The 17,923-nt window shown below is 40.5% G+C and overlaps 1 protein-coding gene across 1 annotated transcript in view; it reads right to left on the reverse strand.

Moving 5' to 3' along the window:
• Positions 1-9,916: 9,916 nt before the first annotated feature.
• The window catches only part of LOC128491409 (serine-rich adhesin for platelets-like), a 33,235-nt gene continuing 25,228 nt past the window's right edge, over positions 9,917-17,923 (reverse strand). The window contains exons 13-18 of the mRNA XM_053463732.1: positions 16,758-16,882; positions 15,720-15,775; positions 14,800-14,936; positions 14,587-14,696; positions 10,826-10,933; positions 9,917-10,119 (exon numbers count right to left, since the gene is read on the reverse strand). Of these exons, the coding sequence (XP_053319707.1) occupies positions 10,093-10,119; positions 10,826-10,933; positions 14,587-14,696; positions 14,800-14,936; positions 15,720-15,775; positions 16,758-16,882 (563 nt within the window). The 3' untranslated portion in view covers positions 9,917-10,092. The remainder of the gene's footprint in view (positions 10,120-10,825; positions 10,934-14,586; positions 14,697-14,799; positions 14,937-15,719; positions 15,776-16,757; positions 16,883-17,923) is intronic.

Genomic DNA, 17,923 nt, shown 5'->3' on the forward strand with positions numbered 1-17,923 from the left:
GTAAGAACTATGATTGAACTCCTGGACAGGCTTCCTTTTTCTAACTGATGTTGTTTGATGCTTTTTACAACTACCTTTGTGTATCATGTTATTGAAGAATGTCCTATTAACTAAAGGGAGAGTTGTGGTTTTAATTCCCTGACTTCTGTTTGTTATGAAGGGCCAACAGTGGCAAGTTTTTTCCAGCATCACGGGTCTAATGAATCATACATGATTGTTCTGCAGCATAAGCTCACTTGAGTTGGCTCTTCATAATGAATAGTGAGATCAGTAAGACCCATTGAGATGGCTAGCACAAGCAGACTTCATGGTGCTGAATAACTGCAGGCACTTCAGAGCTCTTTTCCTGCAAATTAATTTCCTAGTTGGCTTACAGACAGTCTTCCTTTCTTCAGATCAACCGTTCTGTGGGAGTCCTGTTTCCTGTCAAAAACGTTTTTGTCTCTCGTATACGGTAAGGGTTCCGGCAGGTCTTCATCTTAAGAATTGTGTGAATTTCTCTAGTGGGTTTGTTTGCCATAAATGCCAAATCTTGGTTGTAAGTATGTAATGGACAAGTATCTTGTGGTTCCTTCATACCAGAGACCTACGTGGTGACCTTGAAGTTGTAGGTAACTTGTACTTGGACACGCAAGTTCATACCAATGTGCCAGTTTTGCTGAACACACTGTTTCCACTTGCGAATATATCTGTGGATCTCAGCTCCATCGTTATAGAAGGTCAGTAACATGAATTATGTGCCTGGCTTGGTGACTGACTGACTAAGAAGTTAGTTTTACCAATGTTCTTCCTTACTTTAGGCTACCGCATGGACCTGCAAGTTTTCCCCATCAGTTTCCGAATTATAAACATGAAGTTTAGCTTAGATCTGCTAGATTTATCCTCTTCTGATTTCAAGGCGCTTAGCAAAAATGTTTCGGCAGTGGTGAGTAGCTCTACTGAGGACCATGTAGAAGAACCAGCTTGAGGAATTTTTTACTGTTTCATTAGTTTGGATTGCATTATATGCATATGCCAAGTCAGGTGCATTAAAGAAAAATCTAAGACTTATTTCCTGACCCCTATCCATAGTCTTGCAAATGTTCTTTGGTCTTGTTGGAAAATGTGCGGATTTCAGATCATGTGACGTGTGGATACCAAGTCTGTCTATTTTCAGGTTAAGTATGTGCTGCAGGTCTATGATCCATACCAGGTGATCATCAGAGAATTTAGGTGAGTTTTCTGGCTTTCTTAAACATTTGTAAGCTTCTTTGTTACAATCTAATTTCTTGGTAGGACAAGTTCAGTGCCAGTTTATTTTCTTTCCTATTACGTTTAGCATGAACAAACGAGATTTAAATAAAACATGCTACATAGTTGATCTGTTAGCTTCTAATCCTGTGGTCAGGAACGTAACTAAAAACCACAGTGCCCGGTGTGAAAAGCAACATGCGCCCTCTGTGCTACCAAATGCCAGAACTGTGAAGATAAATAAATTATACTAATCTAAAATAAATTTCTATCTGTCTAGGCGTGGCTCAGTGATATGTAAAGGGAACCTAATGTTCAGACTCCCAGCACCTGGCAGTGGGGAAGTCCTACGCACGATACTTAACTCACTTGGTACTAGTGATAAACTGGGATCATCTTCCTACAAAGTAGAACGTTCTACTCTAAATGTTGCAGGTGATCTTATTTTTTTTTGTAATAGGAATATTTACTGTCTCACAAAAGTGACATTATAAATGAGCTTGCGCTAATGGCAGTGTGTAATGCTTTAACCAGAAAATATGTAATGTTTCCACACCTGGAGGCTCTGTAAATCAGAGGTGATTTGACACCCAAGTCAGTTTGTTCAGTGAATGCCCCTGTTCCCCACTCAGCTCATGTGTGGAAGACTTTGGGGGGGGGGGGCTTAGTTCAGGGAAGATGGCTGTTTTTTCAAATATTGTGTCCTCTATATATCGTTCTTTTTATATTTTTTTGTAGAATCCACTTTTCTTTTCAGACTATTTTTCAACTTTTCTAGTTTACTAAAACATCTGTTGTTGTCCTGTTTCTGATATTCTTCAGATTCTACTCCTGGGGTTCACTTTGAGTATGCTAACTTTCCTGGATTTGCTGTCGCTATTATAGTCATGTGCGGACTTGCGATCCTGATATTCCCCGCTTTAGCCTACATGGTAAGATTTGTTTATTTTTTCATCCAGTGTAAACTTCCGGTCCCAGAGAGCTGTTCATTACTGGACTGTAGATTAAAATTGTCCCTGGTGCTTTAAGGCCAGCGGTCAATGAAATGACGGACGCAGCTGCACACTATACTCACTCTTTCAGCTTGTGATAACTTGTATCTAGCTGGGGCCGCACACAAAAGGAATAGTATCACAAACTATAGTGCACAAACCGTAATAATGGCATGTTAGAGGTTTCATTGGGCTTTGAGGTTTTTTATAAAACTTGCCACATCTTCCCAGTGCATCAGCCCCTTCCTCCTTCCAGAGAGGAGGTGATCTCTGGGGGACTAGCGGCGAAAAGTTCATGGGTATGCAGATAGTTTTATATATTAAAGTTTGAGAACATTCAATTTTAGGCCACATGTTCTATGATTGATACGGTTTGCAAAATAGGGTCTTGTGTTATACAGTATATCCCTTTTGCACAATGCCCTACCTAGTTATAAAGAGCCCGTTGGAAACAAAATGGCTCCCACCTTGCTTCAGATTCCAAATGCAAGCCCCTCTTGGACTTCAGATTGCAGGCGATAGTCACCAGTACTCCCACAGGTCAATAGCCGATATAAAACCAGTATGATTCCATGCCAACAATAAATGAAACACTTGGTAACTAAAGGCTTATCCAAAAAGTGAATTTATATGCCTTATATGTTTCATGCCCTCAGGAGGTCACATAATACCAGCAGTGATGGCGAATGTTTTTGGGTCAGAGTGCCCAATTTTCTGCATGAAACCAAACTGCAGACCTCAAAGTGCCAACACTCCATATTAAACATGTAAAGAAAGTTTTCGGTACAAAATCACTATGCACAAAAGCGCACATCTATTTGCTCATATAAAATATATGTTTAAGTATAGAAACCTAGAATGTGTCAGCAGATAACTAATTGGCCCATCTATCTGCCCAAGCAAATATATCAGTGTATAACAAAAATAAAAAAGAGCATAACAATTCACAGTAAAGTATGATCCCTCTGTCCACTATAAAATGGTTTTATGGGATAATACAAATTAAAAGGTGTTTTCCATAACGCTCAGTTCTTATATACCTCTATATGAAAACGGCACTGCAGGCCTGGATCAACTGAATTAGACATACAAACCATGTATTTGCAGGTATACATAAATGTATGGAAGCATAGCAGATACATAATAACACACAAACCCAGCGTTGCAGGTATAGATCAGTTGCTTAGTACTTCAATTCCTTGGACATGTGTGATACTGGAATAGCAGGACAAGAGGTCCCTAGAGACCCACTTAGTTCTCATGCCAACTTAAATTATTCATATGGCTCCGCAGAGGTTTAGTATTCCTTTATATGACATTGTATAATTTTTTTTACCAGTGGCTGTAGATGCTAATCAACACATTGGGACAGGCCATCACCCAAAGAGCTTATCCCAGATATAATAAGGCAGCTGGGTGGGTCATAGGGGATTTATGTATGTTTAGAACACGGTAGCACATTCCCCTAGAAATGGTCAAGGAAAATAAATCTTGGGCAACAATGTAATTTTTTTTTGAGACCATGAAAAACTTTCCTGTATCTTGATTGGTAGGAAAATTCCCTCAGATTTCTTAAGTCATGAGCAACCATCTGTGTAATAAGTTAAACCTAGAAGAATGAAACGGTGTACAGCATAATGTTTCTCATGTCCTTACAGTGCGTGAAGACCAGAATGCTTGGACACAGAAATAAGGCTACCATCCAGAGACGCCATGATCCAGATACCCAAAGCCATCATTTTGAGTTGGATAACAGGGCATTTCGGGCAACTATAGAACAAGTGAGTTTTTAAATTGTGCAACACAGGATTCGGGTTTTAGAGATAAAACTGTCAGCAGTTGGCATATATTTAAATTAAGATACTAGAACAATGAAAGGGGGGAAAAAAACCCTGATAGCTATGGATAACTGCATTTACATATCCATTTCAACAGATAGTTTAAAAAGTATAACAACCCTTGGCTCTGGCATGTCTCAACAAATGCCAAATGCTGGAATTGAGCCTAAAATGTGTAGAAGGTTGCAGCATGGGCATGATATGTTACATGGCATTGTACCTGGGCATGCAATTGTTCAAGTTTTTTTTATTTTTAATTATTTTTTTACACCTACATATTTCTTTTTGACAGCCGTAAGCTGTACAGATGAATCCTAGGTACGTCACTGGAATACAGTTATGTTTTGAGCAGTCTTCGCGTGATGTTCCAAGACAACCTCGTTCTGCATGTGGTTTTCAAGCAGTTTGGATGGATACTCATGCATTTTATCAGAGCCCTGTCTGCTTGGGCTGGCAAAGATTTGACGACTGGTATTGGAGGTGGTGTTTAATCATTTTTATTGAAGCAGTTTTTGCATGTTGCTTTTTCTATTGGCTATACAGGAATAAATGTATTGTTTACATTGTTTTTTTTGTTTTTTTTACTGTACAGATTTAAAACACTATCAAAAAAAACAAAACAAAAACAAAACAAACTAAATGGTTTCTACTTCTGCTGGGGAAGGCAGGACTTTCCCCCCCTCATTGTAAGCCATGAACATACTATAAAACATTAAGCTTATCTATGTGACATGATTACTTTGTCTACTGTGTACCTTGTAGCTGACTTTCAGTGTCAGACATCTACATGTAGGTTTCTCACATGGGGCAATTATTTGGGTGTTCGGAGTAGGAAGTGTGATTTCTAGAAACAGTCTGCAATCTTGTATGCCCTTTGCTATTCTGTTTGCGTTAACATGGGGGGTAATTCACAACAGCATAAATTTTAGAAGACTACCTTGTGTCTAATGGCTTTTGATCTGTTATGTGGCTTTTTACACTGTTTTCAGAATCTTGGGTGTGATTAGACATGTTAATGTCTCAGGCCACAGGGGGTACTTTCTTAATGTTTATCTTTGATTACTGAATTTTGCAATTGTGAAATAAAGACCTTAAAATTGATTTGACTTGTTTTCAATTTTGTCTTCCATGTTTTCATGGGAAAGTCAAATGTTTGTTCCCTTTTTTTGCCAAATGAATGTGACTTTTAAATGGCTTACCAATGCACTCCCAGACTCCCTGGTGTCTAGCGGGACCGGCCGGTGGATGTCTGCGATACTCGTAGACAACCCTCGCTGCCGGGGCTTCTATGGTGGTGCACCGGAAGGTTGTCACGCTGGTGTGTTGTTGATCTATATCTCCTATGCTGTTTCCATGTATTGTTTGATATATACCCTCAGTGCTGGGTTTACACGTGATTTCCAGTTGATCTATACCTGTAATGCTGGGTTTGTGTGTTGTGTTGATCTATACCTGCAAGGCTATGTTTCCATACATTATGTATACCTGCAAAAAGTTATGTCCTATTCAGTTGATCCATACATTCACATGCTGTTTACATGTGTTTATTTGATCCATACCTGAACTATGGTGTGTAAGTAAGAGAGGTATGGCTTAGTGAATGAGGGACAAAGGTACTCTGGGGATGATTACGGGGGAGAGGACCTCTCAATGTCACGGTAGAGTCAGAAGGAGGGAAGACTACACTGACACCCAATCTTCCCCTAATCTGCAGTCAGTGTGGCAAATATTTTTTTGGTGTAGTAGTGGAGGGAGTGATTGCGTGGAGCGGGGCCCAAGGAAATATATAAAATATATTGACAACAGGGTCTGGTAGGTGTGTATGTCGCAGGGGCTAATTTTGGTAGGTGTGTATGTCGCAGGGGCTAATTTTGGTAGGTGTGTCAATCATGGTCTTTACTTCAAAGAGATAAAGCGTTAAAAATGCATGTCTAAAGCATATATACTGTAGTTGCTTGATTAGAAGACGACCCTGAATATAAAAAAAAAAAAAAAAGCCTGAATATAAGACTACCCTATAGGAAAAGTTTAACTAGTAAATATTCATGTAAACTATTTTTTCATATTTAATAAAAGCTATGATTGAGAAAAATAATCGCTTTGTTTTTATTTGCCAACCTGCCCCCAGTTATACACATCTTCCCCCCAAAATACCTTATACCCCCCTATATGCCACTCTGCCTCCTTGATATGCCTTATATCCTCCTATATGCCACTCTGCCCCATGATATGCCTTTTAACCTGCTAAATGCCACTCTGCCTCCAGATAAGGCATTTCAGGAGGCAGGGTGGCATATAGGGGGTTAAAAGGCATATCATGGGGCACCAGAAAAGCCTTATGCCCCCTACTTACCATCCGCTGCTGCTGCTGGCACTTCCGGTGGGGCTTCTATGACTGAGCACCGGGAATTCTCCTCTCTGGCAGCCGGGGGAAGGTCTGTGCGATGCATGTAGACTACCTCCGCTGCTGCCAGCTCTTTTGCGGGGCGCTCGGTGATAGAAGCCCCAGTGGAAGTGCCGGCAGCAGCGGATGTTGCCAGAGAGGAGGATCCAGGTCCCTTGCAGTGCTGCGGGGGATCTGGATCTTAGTCTTGTAGTCAGACCTCTATTTGCTTTGGGGGGGGGGGCTTGTCTTATCAAGCATATACTGTATATAATATATAATTTCTTATATATATATATATATATAACACACACACACACACACACACCTTTATAGTGTATATGTAGTGTTTTATAATTGCCCCCTACAGGGCCGCACAGGGCGCCACACTCCAGGGGGCGCCGCCGCGGGGTCCGCTGCCGCCAGTAGCGTACCTAGCGGGGGGCAGTCCGCACCGGGTGCCGCTCATCAGGGGGGCATCCGGCACCCCTCCAGAGACTGACAGTAATGTCCGCCGCTGGAGGAGCAGACTCGCAAGGGAGCGGTATCGGAGGTCTTTAACAGACCTCCGGCTCCCTTGAGTGATTTTAAGCCGGTTCAAGGATCTCCCTTGAACCCGGCTTAAAATCGCTCAAGGGAGCTGGAGGTCTGTTAAAGACCTCCGATATCGCTCCCTTGTGATCCGTGCGGCAACAGCTGCTGTGCGCCGGGGTTTGTTGTCAGATCCCGGCGCACAACACTGAAGCCGCGCCCACCGCTGTCCGTGCCCTCTGACCCGGAAGAAGACAGAGAGGACAGAAGAACTGAAGAAGAGGAGCGAAGAGAAGGAAAAGAAGCTGTAAGGAGAAAAGAGGAAAGGTAGGAAAGCATTCAGTGAGAGTGAGAGTGGATTGGTATGTGTGTGTGGATTGGTGTATATGTGTGTGGATTGGTATATATGTGTGTGGATTGGTATATATGTGTGTGGATTGGTATATATGTGTGTGGATTGGTATACGTGTGGATCGGTGTATGTGTGGATTGGTATACGTGTGGATTGGTGTATGTGTGGATTAGTATATGTGTGGATTGGTAAGTGTGTAAGAGTGATGGGTGTTATGCTGTACCATTTCCAATGTCTTTTTCATGATCTAATTATGCTCTAAAAGTACATCATAACTCCCATCACTCTATACTGTTCCATACAGTGGTAGAGCTGGGAGGCAGAGGCCTTGCATCCCCACCGCAGGACTCCTGAAAGTGAACTTCAAAGAGGGAAAGGGTAGATAGTTAGGAGGGGGTAGATAGGGAGAAGGGAGTGAGGCAGGGGAAAGGGGGTAGATAGGGAGAAAGGAGTGAGAAGGGGTAGATAGGGCAATCATACTCCTATCATGCCAAGTCTGCGAGTACATCCTGAAATCTGGGTATGCCTGGGCATGATAGGAATGTGATTGCTGTTAATCATATATATATATATATATATATATATATATATATATATATATATATAAAAATATTGTTATTTAATTGTTTTGTCCTATTTTGGTGTGTTACTTACTTTAAATAAAAGTGTTAGATTTTTTTTTATGGGGTGGGGGGGGTCATATTCGGTTTTGGCCAGGTAAATGCTGCACTTTCGGTTTCAGTCCAGAATTCGTTTTGGTGCATCCCTACTACTAAGCCAGACAATGAAGTGGTAGGCCTACACCACATCAATGTTTGGCGTAGTATATAGTGATTGGGGTTTTGTTACAAGTTTTTATTCCTTTCTTTTTTTGGGATGGGGGGGCGCCAGAGGAGTAGTCCGCACAGGGCGCCAGAACACCTAAGGCCGGCTCTGGCCCCGTAAATATGAAAGCTGGAGATGCCACTGCCCACCTGACACACACTTTTCTGAACTTAAGGGTGTCATGAATCAGAGCAGAGAGAACAGCCCTTTTACATATCCTGGTCAGCAACATGTGAAATGTCTTTATGGTGGCCATCATACTTTGAAATGGCCAAAGGACCATGTTTAAATAGATCATGGCCCAAAATCTCTGGGTCACAGGAGCAGAATTAATGTCTCACTCTCCTAGCCATGTCAGTTATCTCCCTCCAGCCACAAACAAAGTGGTTGGGGGTTGCTCTGCCCACCGACTGCATTAGGCTTCTGGAAGTTTTTAAGCATGGTAACATTACTGAATTAGCGCAGAAATAGACACGATGGACATTCTTGAAAATTATTAGCAAATGCATTTTATAACATGGTTAATACAGCAACAAAATATTACAAAAGTAAAGCTGAAAAACATTTACAACATTTTATAATTCACTGTAGGCCAAGGCTGCAAACAGGCCACATGTTTTTGAAAATCTTAGCTTGAGTACAGGTACATACATTTATTAAGCTACTTTTCATGGGGGGGGGGGTACACATAAATCCTGGAGTGTTTGATGACCACACAGATTGGAGTTATGCAGCCCACCTGTGGCTATAGGCACATGTATACATAAACCACACATGGATATATGCTATTATTTTCATACATTTTAATATATCACTGACTATGTATCCCACATCCATAATATTGGGATATTTTTTTTATATAAGAATACATTTCATACATTTTATTACTCTGATCTCCAACCTTTCTGACATTTTAAGGAGCCAACATTCAGGTTGTGACAGAGCAGATTGGTGTTCATGATTTTAAATCCCCAGTTATCCACCCCCATGCACCTTTGTAAAAGAGTAAAATAATGGCACTCTGGTGTATTCTGGCCTGGGGTGTCAGGCCCTTTGCGGAATTCCTGGGGTCAGATTGACCTATTGGGCAATCAGGCTCCTTACAGTATGTCTTATTGACCCTGTTGAGGAGGTGAAAAATCCTCCTAGTAACCGGGCTTAGCAAAGGAAGGATTGCAGGGATGCATTTGCTGACCTGGGCTACTCCCAATTTGAAAAGGGTTAAAGAACTAAAGCCAAAATTCACCTGGATTCTGTGCATATTTTGGTGACTAAGTAGGATAACCAGAATGAGCAATCTGCACCCTCCAACAGAAAGTGTAAGTAGGATAAGACCGGCTAGTGCTCACTGAGCATATTGCGTGTCATTGCATGATGTTTGGGACACAATTACTGGGCCACTTGGCAGGACTTGTTCCCCTTGGATGAATGGTGCCAGCCCTTCCCCTGTTGCCTAGTCATCACAGCCTCTGTAGCACCCTTCCACTGCGCCATATCTTTCAGAGGTGAAGTACCAGAACATGACATCATGACCAAGAACACAGAAAACAGGACATGTGGCTTGAGGTAGGACTTGGTTGCAATGGTTTTTGGAAAATCTGCATATGAACACAAGTGAGGTTTAAAGCCTTCTGCACGGGAACAATCTGTGTAGGGGAAAACAACTTTACCCTATTGGAAATGCTGTATTTTTCTCTTGATTACTATAATGGAATATATTTATTAATAGAATTTATATAAATTACTTTTTTTTTTTTTTTTAAAAAGATTTCCCTTCATGTCTTAACGTAATAAATCAGCCTGTTTTCATATAGTTGAATCTAAAAAAAAATATGAATGGAATGTAAATAATTTAAAGCTAGACTTAACCTACACAAAATACAACCATGACAAGGTAAGACTGCAGAATATGAATGTATTTCCATGGAGCTTGATAGGCGATTAATTAAGTTCATATGAGTCATGTGTCTAGAAGAAAAAGAAAGATGATCAATATTAATTATAACTATAAGGGTGTGTGTGAGATAGATTATATATATCCGAGAAGTGTCCAGGCCGCAGTGTACAGCAGGTGCTACAATCTCCCATGTGTCAGTAGGGAGATTCCCCAGCTTTACAAAATAGAGGATGTTCTACTATATCCCAGTATCAGTGTCTTGTGCTTCTGTGCATTAAGACCTGCAGAAGCAGACCCCCCCCCCCCCCCCCCCGGTCTGACTGTTGAACTCAACGGCAGCACTTTTCAGACACATGCACAGGGTCTGAACAGAACCCAGTCACAATCTTTCCCTGAACCAGTGCTGAATCTGACTGTAGGTTGGGTATATTACCTACAAGGATGTGTGTCTAGAAGACACAAACAAATACAAATTCTTGCTTGCACCTGTAATATACCTCCTCGCAATGCAATTAGTCTTAGGCGTATCCGGCCCAACCACATAGTCAACTGCTTAGTGCCAAGATATGTGTTCGGAGGCTCCTCCACTAGCATAGGGCTGCTGGAGGCATAGTTTGCGTAGGGTTCTAGAAACCCGATGTACGGTCCTGGCCTTTAGTAAATTTTTTTTTTTTTTACAGTTTAGGAGAGATTTAATGTTTCTGATAGGTACAACAGCTTATATTTTTTTGTCAAATAATAAAACCCAGCCTGTTAATAGCAAACAAAATGCGTTACCTTGTATGCCCGAACAGGTATACTTGACTTAGTAAATTCTCTATAATCGCCTGGTGGCTTAAGTGAACAAGCCTTGGCAAGCTTCTTGCACAAATCTGTTTTCAAAGCCTGTAAGAAACAGTAATTTGGCAGATTTATATATATGTATATGGGAAGAAAATGCGCTAAAAGATAGTGACAGCCTATGTAATATGATATATAAATCAGCAAGTAGTATATCTACATGATGCCAAATAGACAATGAACTTGAAAAGGGTTAATACACGAGTGGCGCTCCACACCTACTCAAGATAATGTATAAACGAGTGTGTGAGCGTATCTATATGTGAATGAAAAGTATCTGACTGAATGAGTGTATGTGTGTGATAGCATGGATGTGTAAGTGGGGGAGGGGACATGGCACAGGGAGGCTGTAAGTGATGTGCATGTAGTGGCTGCTTGTGCATGATAGGAAATATGATTAACAGCAATTACACTCCTATCATGCCCAGACATACCCAGATTCCAGAATGTACTGGCTGACTTGGCATGATCACATGCCCCCCAACTGTCCCAATTTGTGCGGGTCAGCCCTGAATTTGGGTCTCTGTCCCGCCTATTCCTACCTTTGTCCCTTTTTGCAGAGGTAGGGTGAGACGAGAGCCGTTCTCACCTCAGGTGCAGCTGCGGGGGGTGCACAGACCTTACTTTGATATGGCCCAGCTGCCCTGGTGATCATCATTAACAACCTAAGCATTGTGCTCTTTATGTAATCTGCAGACCAACTATAAATCCCTACCATTGCATGGAAGATCAGCCTGTCAGTTAACAGCCTGGCATTAAGGCTTGAAGCTGAGCAACTGAATATGACAGTGCTCAAACTGATTTCCCCAACCTGCCTATTAACCCTATGGTAACCGTCCATGGCTTACTTCCACCTGGCACCATGTGCCTCTAAAAGGTGGAGCGCTAAGGGATAACATTGTATCCTGGAACTCAGCGTTAAGGACTGCACCTCTGAGGGGACGGATCTGTTCATGTGAAGTTATATAATGGAGGAGATGAGCACACACTCAATTATGCATGGAAATAATAACAGAAAATATGTTGCTTGTGGCTGTGTTAAAGTATTGTGGAAACATTAGACTGACTATTAGTACCAGGTTCACAGAAACCACTTGTGTACTAAGAAGCATTAAGTCCCACTTCTTACATCCCTACCTAGTATTTACATGTGATTTGCTACAACTTTAATTGATGATAATTTGTCTAGCATCATATCCTGCTGTGTTGTACAAAGGATAAATGGGACATAAAAAGTAGTGCAATCCCCCAACATTTCAGGTGTCCTAATTGGAAGGCTCCATATGAAATCCAGTCAGGTACGGGTATGTAATGTCATATGAAAAAGAAAGTACTCTCCCTCTGTGAATTCTATGGTTTCACATATTGGGACATAACAATCATCCGTTGTCACGAAGCTGGATAGTCCGAGCGACTATCTCCACTGACTTGTGCTCCCTTAACCTGGGACAACAAACTTTCCCCGGTTTCCCAGTCACTAGCTGAGACTCAGTGTAGGGTATAACCAAAACAAAGACTGATTTATTTTTTACGCACAGGGCTGGATATATCTTTAACATAAAACAAGATATTGGGATACAAACCACCCCCTTAATCTGCCTCTCAGAGAAAACAGGGGCAGTAACAGGATTTACAATACAATAGGAATCAGTTCCAAAGTGTGGCCGGGGCAAATGTCTTTAGTGGTGGAACTGGGGGGAAGGGGGGGACGACAACATAGTAGTGCACCATGGGGTGGGGTCTGATATTAAACTAAAACAATGGTGGTTACTCCCTGGTTGCAGATCCTGGCTGTCTGCCAGAGATAATCCCCTCAGCAAGTGATAGGATGATATACTGCTGGGAGTAGCCACAGAAGTCTTTACAAAGTCAGGGCCCATAGTCAATGGGGGAGGCTGGCAATCAGGCCTCTCCAGTGGCCCCAGTGATGCAGGGTTCCATCACATCTGTTCTTTAGCATGTTTAACAATTAGGTAAATACAACCTCAGATGACCAAAAACACAAGAAATTGTGCACTGTGATTTATTCAACAAAAATAAAGCCAAAATGGAGAAGCCATTGTAAAGCAGTCATTTTGCAGCAATAAGTCATTTTGCAGCAATAAGTCATTTTGCAGCAATAACTTGAAGTCATTGTTTTCTGTATAACTTTATCAGTCTCTCACATCGTTGTGGAGGAATTTGCGCCCACTCTTTTTTTTTTTTTTTTTTTTTTTTTTACAACATTGCTTCAGTACACTGAGGTTTGGGGGCATTTGTTTATGCACAGCTCGCTTAAGGTCCCGCCACAGCATTTCAATTGGGTTGAAGACTGGACCATTACAACACTTTTCTTTTTCAACCAATATTTTGTAGATTTGCTGGTGTGATTGGGATCATTTGTCCTATTGCATGACCCAATTTCAGCCAAGCTTCAGCTGTTGGACAAAATACTTGATACACAGAGGAATGTATAGTTGACTAAATGACTGCAAGGTTTCCAGGTCCTGCGGCTGCAAAAAAAAAGACCCAAATCATCACCTCTCCACCACTGTGCTTGACAGTTGGTATGAGGTGTTTGTGCTGATATGCTGTGTTTGGTTTTTGCCAAATGTGGCACTGTGCATACTGGCCAAACATCTCGTCTGTCCAAAGGACATTGTTCCAGAAGTCTTGTGGTTTGTTCAGATGCAACTTAGTAAACATAAGCCGTGCTGCCATGTTCTTTTTAGAGAGAAGAGGGTTTCTCCTGGCAACTCTTCCAAACAATCCATACTTACTCAGTCTTTTTTTAATTGTAATGTCATGAAATTTATCATTTAACACGCTAACTGAGTCTTAGAAATAACTCATGGGGTTTTTTGCAATTTCTCTGAGCATTGCACGGCCTGACCTTGTGGTGAATTTGCTGGGTCGTCCATTCCTGGAAAGATTGGCAACTGTCTTGAATGTTTTCCACTTTTGAGTAATCTTTCTCACTATAGAATTATGGATTTTTTGGAAATGATTTTATATGCCTTCCCGGATTGAAAGGCAGCAACAACTAATTCTAAGACCATCGCTGATGTCTTTCCATTTTTGGCATTGTGTTAACACACACCTGAATACAGACCAGTACACTGCTAAAACTTCGGCTTTTATAGATGTGGTCACACTTGCTGATGATCGATTAATCAAGGGCATTTGATTAGAAGCACCTGTCTTGTGCTTAGCATCTTATTTAATATGGAAACAGTAAGGGTACTTTATTTTTCACAGATGGCTCTTCCATTTTGCATGACATGGTGTAATATGTCATGTGTTTATATGAGGTTGTATTTACTTAATTTTTAGACCTGATAAGGAACAGATGATTATGCCCCATATGTAAAATCATAGAATTCAAAGATGGTGTACTTTCTTTTTCACAAGATTATAAATGGTGTTTGTTGCCTTGTTGTTGTGGATGATACCATAGTCTTTGTCAGCATTGATGAGACAGGATTGTGAATAAATCATTAGAATTGTACCAAACATATGTAAAAAATGAGTTATGCATAATAATTATGTAAAGTACATTTAAGTTAGATGAATATCTAAATATATATGTGATTTCTGCACAGAAATATGTTTACTGTTGCTAGCATATTCACGAGTCAGCACATATGCATTTTGTTAAATAAGATGCACATTGCCATCTGGGTACTGATTATGTGACTTTTACTTGAACTAGAACTTACCAACAATACCACCACGATGAGAGCTATAATGGCTATGATACCCATGACAATAATGGCCACTCCATAACTTGGAAAGGATGTGCTGGTTGTAGGTATATCTTGTGGTTTATCTGAAATGATGGAAAAAATTAGAATTCTGCACACAATATTGTTCTATCCTTCAAGGTAGCAGACAGGCAAAATACATAAATATAGAAGAAGCTGTTCACTTACTGAGAGACGCAGGATCCAACTCCAGATCAGAATATCTCAGAATATCAGTGTTTCTTACTATTACATTAGCCACCTCATCTGAAGTTGTGATCTGCGTGGGAAATGTCAGCTCTGTGTCGGCGATGACCGATCCGTCCCTATATTGTAGAAAGAATAAATATTTTGTGTGTGATCTGTATGTATGTATGTATGTATTTCAGGTGCCACTTTTGGCACTTTTGTTGGGAGCGTGGCTAGAGGTAAAGCCAGGAGCAGGACCATCCAGTCACCTTATGACCTTGCAATACATTAACTGAGAACCTCATGATATGGTGCTCTGTTTGAATATGCAACAAGATGGCCACGTAGGGCATATGTCTCACCCACTTTCCAAGCCCCTTCCAATGCTTTTGGAGGCTATACCTCCCCCTACTTCTTCCTTAGCCTGGGCACACACTCTTCCTGGCTCCTATTTGAAATAGGAGAACGAGCGAACAAGACCCAGTCCTGAGAATTTCCCTTTTTTTTTTAATCAGCGCTCCAGCGTTTTTTTTAGTGTTGATTATAGGTACTGCTGGAATCTTAGCCATCACAGTGCCTAAACACAAACACTGTGGGTGGTGTTCTTCAATATGTCAAGTGAGATTGAACAAACTGATAATTATATAATTCAAGTGGCCATTTTTCTGTCAGTTTGCCCAAATCTGTAATAGCGGATGGTTTTAAACAATTTATAATCTAGCTAAAAAATCCGTAAAAGCACCTGCAGATAGACCATAAGACACTTTCAATTTCCTACTTGGGCTCACAGTAAGATTCCAAAACGATTTATTGTAAGAAATGCCTTGACTAGATAATAGTTGTGAACACAAGTGATTTTTAGTATTTAATAGTTTTTTTCCTCAGATGTGACATTTTGGTTCTGAAGACATATTTCTCACCTGAATGATGCTATTACCACTTGGTCCAGGTTTTGTCTTTTCAGGACTGTAGAAAACTGATCAAGGAACAAAACATGTAAATGAAACCACTTACTGTATATTATATATCAGCAATTATAAATTATATAGGCAATTATGTTAATAAGACATTGGACCCAATACAGATTTTTTTAGACATTGGCAGTATTGAATTTCCCTTATATGACCTACATTGCTGAATATATGATACCTACAGTTCCCCCTTTATTGATCAAATGAACAGATCCCTCAAGATTGTAAGCTTGCGAGCAGGGCTCTCTCCACCTATTGTATCGGTTTGTCTTAGTCTGTCAATTCTCATCTTACTCCTTGAATATATATATTGTATTAAGCGCTGCATAAATTGTTGACATTATATAAATAAAAGAAAATAATAATAATTTTGGATCTATTTTATTTGTGTGATTTTTGACTGGGAAAACTGATGCAGAAGTATCCATAATTTTCAGATTTATCTGTAAATGCAATTTAACATGATAGAATCAAGCTGAAAATGAATGCAGTTAGTATATTTGATCCTGTAAGATTTGGAACAGAATGTCTTTTCATAACTAAAGCTGGGAAACGTGTTCCTCCTTGCTGTGACTTTAATTCATACAGTTCTTGCTGGTATAATGCTATGGAATATGATGTTTACTCTAAGTAAAATGTAATAATACAAATCTTTTTCTCTGTATTTCATAAATCTAACCTCCACCTTGTTAACATAGGTCTTCCTCCTCATTTTAGGGCTCATGTTCAGCTTTTGCTCTTGGGAATTATACCACTTAAGATATCTTTTTTTAGGACAGATACCATTATGTTTGGAATTGATACCCTCTTTTCATTTTAGAACTTTCTTGGAAGAGGTGTAGGCTTCCTTCCTGTGGGGTAATTGCTACACTCACATGGTTATCTGAATATATTTGTCTTTTTGTCATAGTTATCTTTTCATACACGAGTGCAATTCTTCAATTAGCTGTTCATAATACAAAAATGGGCTTTTAAGCTATAACTTACGGCGTTTGTAATGACCCGTTCTAGCTCATTGAATGCTGGGCTGCTTCTGTTAGCCAAATCAGTGGAATATTTTTTGTTGGTAAATCTTGGTGATAACGTAAATACCTCTAGGTTGGGTTTCATGCCTGAAAAGACAAGATAATGTAAGATACATTTCTTTCCAAAATAACTGTTCAGATAAAAGTGGGAAGTAGCAGGGTTTTAGGCAGGATCATGCCTGGTAGATGAACAGTGATTTCCCCCTATTACAAAATGTTTGGACAGATCGCACCCCTAGTGTGCTGTTGCTGGATGGGATAGTTACACTCTGATCTCCCCAACCAACCCATTTACACCGTGGAAGACTGTGCTAGGGTATGGAGCAATGAGAACAGTGGCTGTGGAGGGGGCAGCTGGGGGTGCTGCCCTGGGTCATCCCAGGACAGCACCAGAGGTATTATGACCTTTTTACTTCTTGGGACATCAAAAATGGCACGTTTCTGATGAAACACATATATGCTCCCTCATACAACCTGGGAAAGGGAAGCCCAAACCAAGAAACAGACAGGCCCTGCTTTAACTTGTAGTAGAATGTGGAATGAGCTACTGCCTGAGACAGTCAGACTCTCATTCATTTGAGTATCCCCTTTCCAGCATTTTATTTTGCACGGTTAATATTTTATTAAACAAATGTATCATTTATTTTCTACTCTCCCCCTGTGTTGGAGGCATAGTCAAGACCTTCTTTGATCCACATTCTGCTAAGTAGCAAGGCTCCTGTTTATGCCATGAAATTATTATTAGTATTAATGCAAGTAAATGAAATTATTTTCATATAACTAAAATTATTTCTTTGGGACTGATTTTGGGTATTTTTTCATTTCCCAGTATGATGTTCCACTATCCTTATGCAGATAATTTCCACAAATCTTCCTCCCATTCTTTGAACTATTTCAGACTCATTTTTTTCCCCTCTTGTTGATTTGCTGAAACATTACAAGTCATCTACAAGCCACCATCTTGTTCCAGACTACTTGCAAAATAGAAAACACTACAGCCATCTGCAAGTTGCCACCACATTAAGTAAGCCTCCATGCAAAATAGAAAAAGCTTTCCTGAAACAGCAACACCGCAAGCCATCTGCAAGCCAACATCATGAAGCAGGCTCCTTGCAAAATAGACACAAA

The sequence above is a fragment of the Spea bombifrons genome, chromosome 4, assembly GCF_027358695.1.
Source record: "Spea bombifrons isolate aSpeBom1 chromosome 4, aSpeBom1.2.pri, whole genome shotgun sequence".
NCBI lineage: Eukaryota > Metazoa > Chordata > Amphibia > Anura > Pelobatidae > Spea > Spea bombifrons.